The 8,557-nt window shown below is 44.5% G+C and overlaps 1 protein-coding gene across 4 annotated transcripts in view; it reads left to right on the top strand.

Moving 5' to 3' along the window:
• slit1a (slit homolog 1a (Drosophila)) overlaps positions 1-8,557 on the top strand; it is an 88,206-nt gene that overhangs the window by 14,906 nt on the left and 64,743 nt on the right. For all 4 annotated transcript variants that reach the window (XM_032540501.1, XM_032540499.1, XM_032540500.1 and 1 more), the window contains exons 3-4: positions 212-283; positions 1,794-1,865. In XM_032540501.1, the coding sequence (XP_032396392.1) occupies positions 212-283; positions 1,794-1,865 (144 nt within the window). The remainder of the gene's footprint in view (positions 1-211; positions 284-1,793; positions 1,866-8,557) is intronic.

Below are 8,557 nucleotides of genomic sequence, written 5' to 3'. Positions count from 1 at the left end.
GTGTGTGTGTGTGTGTGTGTGTTTGTGTGTGAGGTGTTGAATATACTGCATCCAGCTTGAATACACAGTACATACTGCAAGAAGGCCCGCACCCCAAAGCCCCATATACTTTGTTGAAGCCTGAGTGACCTTCTATAGACTAGTAAAACAGTCAAAGCACTGTATCTCGTCGTCTCTAATCTAAGGCTCTCTTTCTGTCCTCTCTCTGCAGGCAGCTGATGGAGAACCAGATTGCTGTGATCGAGCGAGGGGCTTTTGATGACATGAAGGAGCTGGAGAGACTGTGAGTACCACCCAGAGTTGTCCGTACATAGCCTGGCCAGAAATAATACATTATTTTCTAAACTTGAACTTCAACTGAAAACCCTATTACTAATCTGTATGCATCACATGTCTTGGTTGAGTAATGAGACTGATAGAAGGCACTGACCGTACATGGTGTATCAAGTGTGAGGCCCTTTTCTGTCATTCCATTGTGGTCAGATGGTGCTGAGAGGGTACATCGTGGGCTGGGAGTTTTTTTTATTAGCTTTGCCTGAGAGGAATGCCCTCAGTGGGACATGTGGGCTTAAGAGGCCTTCCCCCACCGCAGACTCTGGCTCATCTGGACAGCACAAGGACTCCTCGACAGCTTGTAAACGGCTGGAAAACACACAGACAAACACAGCCGACCACACCTCAACCAGCTCATTAGCAAATCAATAGTGCTACCCACATAGAAACCTGCGCAGCAGATGACTTCATGCACACATGTTGTCATGCACAAATAGTGGTTAACTTATAAAAGACTTTCCCCCCAATTTGAAACCCACATTAACAATTTACATTAACAAACTCCAGGCCATGTACAGCTCGCCTCCCCTGCGCCTACCCTGCTTCTCCATTGTCAACTGAGCCCAAACATTGGGTAGACATATCCATGTGCCAGACCAATGTGGAAATGGAGCGGCTCGTTTCTCTAATGTTTAAAAGCCACTAACCCACCAGCAGGTACAGTTCGGTGTGAACGGAGCGGCAGCAGACCATTAATGCCCATTACGCACTAAATCTCCACCTCAGCTGGCCAAGCACTCTTCTCAGTGTATACAGTGAGTGGCGCAGGTCCCAACATCTGTCTGAATGTGTCTGTAGAAATGGCGCGGCCTGCCTTTTAGATTTGCAGCCTCTCTGTGCCACAGCCACATTCACTCCCATGTGCCTCCAATAGGCCATTCAGGGAGAAGAGAGTTGTGGTTTCCAACAGATTAGCAACAGTCTGTTCCTCACTGACTTAATTGTTGTATTTGCATAAAGCCTGCCAGTCTTGGACGTTAGTTGTTTGACATGGAGTCTGTTGCCAATCACCATGCCTGTCAGTGCTTCCTTGGGCTTGAATAGGCTCATCCATTTCTCTTAATTTTATTTAGAAACATCTTGTTTTGATAGTTCACCCTAGATAAAATCTGTTCATGTTCAGATAATTGGTGGATGTAATTCACTTGTTTAAATGGGAATGGCGCTATTCCGTCACTCTGGGAAAGTCAGCAGAGCACTGAATCTACTAGGCACAGGATCGTAATTTAACTGTGTAGAGATAATTTACGGCCCTGTCTCTGACTAGAAGTTTAATCCCCCTGAACTTTCAGTTGGATATTTATGTGACATTTAGAGCGCACTGAAACACAATAGCCTGTGGCTAAGCCGATTCTGCGGCAGCTAGCAGAAATTATTCACAGCCTACACAAGGGCAAGCATGCATAGACACACACGCACATACAAATTCACCAGTTGATCATATGTTTTCCCTGCCGCAGGCGGCTGAACCGTAATCAACTGCAGCAGCTTCCTGAGTTGCTCTTTCAGAAGAACCCTGCCCTGTCTCGACTGTAAGTACATTCACTTTCTTTTCAATTGAGCACACACTTTTCTTCTCTGTCAGTGCACATGTCAACTCTCTTTATCTTTTCTTTATTATGCAAGCCACCAGTGTTGCTCAGAGATCGTATGTGCTACAACAATATACTGCACAGCATGGTTTCAATAAGGCTGATGAATGTTGGCTTCGGTTTGGTTTGGTTTAAACACAATTAAAGAACAATTAAGGTTTGATTGCAGTTTGTTGGAATGCCATCAGGTCTCATTTACATTCAGACTTATTACATGAAGCATGTGAAGTGTACACTGTGAATTTCACCGTACTTACTGTGTGGAAGACAAAATTAACTGAACAATGCGAAATCTGAGTAATTTGCACATCGTTGGGCCTTCGTGCCAAGTCATCTGCAGTTACTCTGTGCTATTCTGACTGCAAGAGAATCCACTGGTGGCAGGGAGTTGGTGTGACATTGGGACAAGAACTAAGGAACACATTAGACTTCTAACTCTGGTTAAGGTGAAGGGATGTCTGTGTTACTTAATGAGGTTGTTGAATGTCACAAGAGAAGTCCCCAAAGCTTGTTCTGCAAGTGAACTTGTGTACCTCCATCGTATGAATGAGTTGTGTCATCACAGTTTTCAATAGGTTTCCACTTGTTAAGGCCAATCCTGTACTGTCTCACACCCACACATCCTGACACTCATGCAGTAAGACAATTCCAGAGTAATGCTAAACTTTTATTCCCATCTGTAACAAGGTTCAATGTGTTTTTCTTTCTTCTTTTTTTGGAATAATCACTATCCCTGTTGCCCGCTGATCATTCCAGCTCCCAATATTCCAGTTCAGATTACCTGGAGCATATGGGAATAATGAAACAGTGGGACATGGAAAAATCATTTCCTATCCATGAAATCCACATAGTGGTACTACTAACCCATGATCCCGACCTCAGCTCTGCATCTGTTTATCTTGCGATTGATGTTTAACACCATCTTGAATCTATCTGTCACTTCCTTGCAACTATCTTCTCACGTCACCTATCGTTATTCCAAAACCAAAATGTTGGGCTTCAGGGCAAAGCCTCATCCTTTTGGGGCAAGGCTAGCCTGCTTGTGGCCCGCTTACACTGAGCAGCACTAAGTTGTCTAGCTGAAACAGACACAGAGCAGACCGAGGCCTTTCAGACCAGGGGATGGCCTTGAACAAGCGTGATTAGTCCATCTGGAGCAGCGGACTCTGCCAACAGCCAGAGGATTGTGCTAACACAGCTCCCCTGTTTCATCCAATCTAACTTCACGCTCATTATTTTAAACGTAGCGCTGGCTTTTCTGCCATGTTCTGGAAAATGAGACTTTGTTCAACGTTGCTTAATCGATTCGCTATGTGTCTGTGTATAGACTCATTTGTTCTTTATCCTTGACTGAATAAAAGAGAACCATAATGGACCTTGAAGTTTTTAGGTGTGGAAGTGCCTTACGTTCTTTAGCAGTTAAAACAAATGTTCAATCCAGGGCCACGGAACCGGAAATAATGCAATCTTTATGGTGCCTGTGTTTGATTGACAGTTGCTACTTTATGAAAGACTTCTAGTGCTTGTTAAAAATTAGGTCTAGTAGCGTGGGATCAGGAACAGCAGTAGAAGACAAAGGTTTTTCCTAATGTGTTTCTAAACTCCTGAGCGGTGTGTCTGGGCTACACCATGGGTTCTGGTTCCAGTCTGATGCGGTTAGGTTACAGCCTTGTGTCGCTCCCGCCAGCAGCTTTTAATGGACTTAAAAGGTTCTCGGCTCCCAGAGCAAGACTTTTGCGTTATTTCCTTTGCATATTTGTGTGTGTCTGAGGATGACAGAGAGAGAAAGAGAGTCTATGGCTGCATATGTGTGTGTGTGTGTATGTGTGTGTGTCTCTTTGCACTTGCTCAAAGTGCTCACGGGGGCTTGTTAGGGTCTGCCTTTATGATCCTAACAAGAGAGGTTAATGTGAAAGCCCGCTGCCCTCAGGTGGAGCACTAACCCAGATGTTTTTTTCTTCTCTTGGACGAAGGATTAATTGCCCCCTTCCCTTTTCCTATGCCTTTAACACTCTTCCTCTTTTCCTCTCTTGTACTCCCCTCTTCATCTCTCTTTTTGCTCATTCTTTGGGTTTGAGGAAAAGCTTTGTATAACTAAGTGGCTATTTGTCTTAGACATCCCGCTGAGAGGACAAACAGAAAGAAGGACGTAGGGGATGGAGGAGGGAGGGATAGCAGATGAGATCATTGCTCACATTAAACCTTTGAGGAAAAGCTAGCTGGGTTAATAAAAGGCTGTTTGGTAAATGAACAGAGGACTGTTGATTTGTTGGGAGTTTATAAACACTTGACTTCCATGCAGTCATTAAGTTAAGGGGAAAATGAGTTTCCAAAACAAAGGGAAGATGGAAAATAAATGTGATCGTTCATGCACAGATGTTAAAAAATGGCAACTGATGTGGCCGGGTTGGATCAGTGGGTAGAGCAGGCTCGCATATACTTGGAGGTTTATGCCTTGACGCAGAGGTCCAGGGTTTGAATCCAAGCTGTGATGATTTCCTGCATGTCTTCTCTTTCTCACTTAGCTGTCCTATCTAATAAAGGTGGAAAAGCCCCCGCAAAAACAAATAAACAAATAAATAAATGGCAACTAAAACTAGAAAAAGATGATTCTGCCTAAGCTCGGATTGTAGTTGGTTGAAAAGGTACAGTAGTCTATGTCTTGTTTTTTGTTCAAAACAGAAGTTTTAGGTAGTGTACATATTTTTTTACAGAGCTATATGCTCGGCTTTCTGTTCTACGATTCTACCTCTTTATCCACACCCCAGCTCCTCTGTCTCTTCCCATGCCTGAGAGATACCAGAGACACTGATGTATGAGGGGCAGAGCAGAGATAATTGAAATTGATTAGAGCTGATTAGAGATAGTTAGAGTTAGTTAGGCTGCCTGTGATGGATGGCATTGACGAGAAGGCCTGGGAACGCCGGCACAGAGGTGCGAGGGGCTCTGCGCAGAACATAAGTGAACAATAACAGTGAAAATAGAGTTGCATTCATCACTGTTAATGACCTGTTGCCCCCAGCCCACCACCCCTGACTTCTCCTCATCCCACTTCCACTGCACTTCAGATCTGTAATCTAGTCATTCATGTCTGTAATTAGTGTCTTTTCACAGTGGGAGAGCGGGAGGAAGGAAGGACCGAAAAGAGGGATAGGTGAGCCGAGTTGTAGGAGTGCAAAGCAGTTAGCTTGATAGCTGGCCCCGGGGAATAGCATCTGGTTTGGGCTCAGAGTGGGGGGTTGGGGTAGGAAGAGGTGAAGGGGTATTTTGCGGTTTTTGATTACCGTGTTGCTTGTTGCTGTCACAAACGAATGACGGCAACAACACAGGCTTGTTTGACGGGGTGTTGCTTTCATTAATGGCTAACGTGTGGTATTAGGCTGTGGGGTGAGGGGACGGTTAAGAGAGGTTTCTCCTTGTGTATATCCCCGGGAGGTACGGAGGAGGTGGGAGGAAGGGAAGGGTGTGGTAGTACCTGCCCAACAGGGAAGCCAACAAAAACCCTGGCAAAGGATTGGAGCGGGGATCTCATTCTTGTTTAAGATCTTTCATTTTCGTGTTAATGCTTGACGACGGGTATGCTGCTGATATACACAAACCCTAAACACACACGCTGAAATACTGGCTGGGTGACACACATGCATTATGCGCACACTCAGAAGAGAGAGAACAAGAGGGAAAATGTAAATAACACTAATTAGACACAAACACACACACAGAATAACACTATAATTACATCTCTGTGTGCTAATGTGTGGATGGCAGGCACACACAAGGGATTACGTTCTTTATATGGCTTTGACTGTAGATAAAAGAGCCGCTTCAACTGTGTGTTGATGCATAGCTGCCTGTTCTATGTTTGTGTTGGAGGGATGCTGTGTTTTCTGTTTGTTGATCGCTTAATGCTTTGGGAACGGTAGCTCAGTATGAGAAGAAAGAATTGTTTGGGGGAAGGAGTTTTAGAATAAATAATGTGCACTATCATTAAACCTATAAATCATCTCTCTGTCTCAGTATTCTCACTTGTTTTTTGACTGTTACCATTCAACATACAGTATTTTTCCCCTTTTCATTTGGTCACATTGTCACACCTTGTGAACTCGCTCTAGTGTCCCAAGATTTAGTGCCACAAAGCCAGCAAATCAACTCTTTCAACTTTTGACTTTTTGTCAAAAAAGCTGAAAGACTGACATGAATGTGTTTATTTTCTCTTCATGACTGATTTGAAGTGTTTTGTATAATACTGCGCTCTGTGTGTGTGTTTGTGTGTGTGTCTGTGCATGCATGTGTGTCTGGCAGGCTGTTAATGGTCTGAGCTGGTCTTGTTCTTGCCTTCTCTTTGTTTCTGCTTATGAATGACCTGCCTCGATGTGCTAGGTCTCTCCCCCCCCCCCGGCAGCAGTCCCCATGGCAACCCGTCTTCATCAGGAGGTTTCTGTGCCATTGATGGCAGACATCCTGATTTCTTGACTGCAGTTTGTCTCACACTAAGTAAACACTGACAGCAGAGACCTTAGTGAAAAGTTTACTTTAGACTCAATGAAAGCTAAATACTTGGATGCATCTACCCTTACAGATAGTTGTGCTTCAGGTAATACAGATTTTTGAGCTGTGCATTTCTTAGTTTTCTGGTGCTTACAACACAGAAAAAGTATACTTTTCTTTGGTAGAACTGAAAATCTTTCACGTTGAAAAATTTGTGGATTAACCGGAGTAACAGGGAAACTGTTGTTGGAAAGAAATGCAATTGCTGAATTGGTAAAATATGAGTTTGCAATGGTGTGAGCACCACCAACAGAAATCCACCATCTTAGTGGGAATTCAGAGACACAAATACAAAAACATGGAAAAATACAACCAAGTATTTGTATTTCAATATACAGCTTTTCCTAATTTAGGTGAACTGACCCAGTATATATCTAGATACAGGGCTAGAGTTTCTTCGCAGGAGTATGAAATATTTGACCTAGCGGCCAACCGAAAAATACCAGGCAGGCCCTCACGTCTTGCCCCTGCCCCTCTTTCTGCCCCTGTCCTTATAAGCTGGTAAAAGTGGCTTTTATGGCTTGTCGCTGTTTTCTTTACGAGTGGACCGTGTGTGAGAGAGAAATGCAGACCAAACCATGTGAGGAGAGCGGAAGCCAAAAGGGGGTAATTTAAAAACCACTCCACCATCTGAAATATTCAAAACCGCAGCACAAGAAGAGCGAGAGAGAGAGGAAAAAACTGACGAAGAAGAAGTAAGTCAAAGAAGAGACAGTGAGACAGTCAGAGGTGCAAAAGACAGGAGCAAAGATGTAGTGCAAGCAGGAGAGAAAAAGCGGTGTTTGTATTTACTAACGATTCTGTGTCCTTCCTCATGAATAATTAAACAGATGGATTGAGGCTTGTTAAATATGCACACCAAAGCGCTGGGACGTCAGTGCTGTTTTGTGTGTGTGTGTGTGTGTGTGTGTGTGTGGGTGGTCCAGTGTCTGCTACACACTGCTCTACATACTAACCCAGCTCTGATGCTCTAAATATTTGTACAAGCAAACATGCACGCAAAAACACACAAGTTCTTCTGCGATGTCCCAATTGTACACGTGTGTGTTTGTGTGTGTGTGTGTGTGTGTGTGCGTGCGTGCGTGCACGTTCACATGCCCGCATGTACGTCTTCACATGGGGGACTGGCCTGGTCATTATGAATTGATACAGCATGAATAAGACATCACAGTGTGGTCTAGATCCGTCATGTGTGAGTATACACACACAGGGATTTAACTCGCGGAGCTGGTAAAGGAGGCCTCCTCCTCCTCTCTATGCCGCTGTCGACAGTTTACCTCTGTGACGGCTGGTTTCGCCTGGTCTAGATTGGAACTGACACACACTGGAGGAAAATGCTGCCCTCATGTCCACACACACACACACACACACACACAACCACACACACACACACACACACACACTCCTTGGAATCTCCAAGTAGGGGCTTGTGGAATGCTGCAATTCCAGCCAGGAATAACAACCCATATAGCGCTAGTTGGGTTTTCCTGCTCATGTGTGTGTATGAACGCATGCTTCATGGACGTGTGTGTGCATAATGGTTCTGTACACTTAAGCAGCATGGCACATGAATGCACCCATCAGAATGAAAAATTCAGCTCATTCATCACAGTCTTAATAGAGTGCAATGTCCCTGCAATAGGTGTTTCCCTCACTCAGTGCATCTGTCCATCTCGTTACGGTTCAGTTCAAGATCTGGGATTTCGATCAACTCTATCGGCTCTGGACCATCATGTGGAAGTGTTGTGTTTGAGGAGCTTAGCAGGAAGACTACAGTGTCTGTGTGTAATCTTTAGTTATGAGCTGTTAGGGTCTGGACTTGAGACTCTGGAACTCAGCGTTGGAAGTAACCCAACCAGACCCTTAAGCGGGGAGGAGAGACGGGGTTCGAAACCCTTCCCAACATCCTCCAAAGCAGTAAGAAGCAAACTACCCACACATGGGCATGTGCTGCCCAACACACATCCCCAGCAAACCCACACACGTACGATAAATAAATGGTTGTTCCAGCCATATCCTGTGGCCTCGGGCTCTGTCTCTGATTCTGAGATTTAAAAAGAACAAACAAACTGCAGGGCAAATTAGGC

Source organism: Etheostoma spectabile, chromosome 17 (assembly GCF_008692095.1).
Source record: "Etheostoma spectabile isolate EspeVRDwgs_2016 chromosome 17, UIUC_Espe_1.0, whole genome shotgun sequence".
NCBI classification, from domain to species: domain Eukaryota; kingdom Metazoa; phylum Chordata; class Actinopteri; order Perciformes; family Percidae; genus Etheostoma; species Etheostoma spectabile.
This window is presented reverse-complemented; position numbering and strand designations above follow the sequence as displayed.